Source organism: Egretta garzetta, unplaced genomic scaffold (genome assembly GCF_000687185.1).
Source record: "Egretta garzetta isolate BGI_Z169 unplaced genomic scaffold, ASM68718v1 scaffold4, whole genome shotgun sequence".
Classification (NCBI taxonomy): domain Eukaryota; kingdom Metazoa; phylum Chordata; class Aves; order Pelecaniformes; family Ardeidae; genus Egretta; species Egretta garzetta.
In genome coordinates, this window is record NW_009259329.1 from 2,561,713 (window position 1) to 2,562,364 (window position 652).

General features: G+C 72.9%; 1 protein-coding gene across 1 annotated transcript in view; it reads right to left on the reverse strand.

The window, feature by feature from the left end:
• Nucleotides 1-652, reverse strand: part of SHC2 (SHC adaptor protein 2) — a 6,036-nt gene that overhangs the window by 444 nt on the left and 4,940 nt on the right. The window contains exon 8 of the mRNA XM_035892320.1: nucleotides 140-613. Within this exon, the coding sequence (XP_035748213.1) occupies nucleotides 140-613 (474 nt within the window). The remainder of the gene's footprint in view (nucleotides 1-139; nucleotides 614-652) is intronic.

A 652-nucleotide genomic window follows, 5' to 3' on the forward strand; every position in this document is an offset into this window, starting at 1 on the left:
CGCCCCCCCCCCGCCCTGCCCTTCCCCCCATCGCCCATCCCCCACCCCGTGCCCTGCCCTTACCCCCGTCGCCCATCGCCCACCCTGCACCCTGCCCTTACCCCCGTCGCCCATCGCCCACCCCGCGCCCGACCCTTACCACGCCCTCGGGATCCACCAGCAGCAGGTGCTTGGGCTGCCCGCTGTGCATGCCGGTCAGCACATACTGCCCGGGGTTGGTGAGGCTGTCCCGCACCAGGAAGTCCCCATCCATCTGCAGGAGCCTCTCGGCGTCCCGCCGGCTCATCTTCCCATGGTACCATGGCTCCCGCCTCAGCTGCTCCTCCGTGGGGGCGATGGGGGCTTTCCGCGTGGGGGGACTTGGCCACTGGTCCTCGATGGGGGGACTGGTGCCACCTCCAGCAATGCACTCATGGAGCTTCAGGGCATCCTCGAACGGCCCTGTGGGAGCCAGGGAGTGTGGGGCATCAACCCCCAGGGCACGAAGCATGGCTGGGGGGGGGGAGGGGGGGGGGGGGGCGGCGGGGGGGGCCCTGCCCCCCAGCCCAAACCGGTCACCCCAGCGTCGCGCTGGTTCCGGACAGCCCTGCTGAGAGCAGCCCAGAGCCGGTCCCTTTGCCCACCCTGCGCGGCTGCCGGGGGGCCCCCCGGG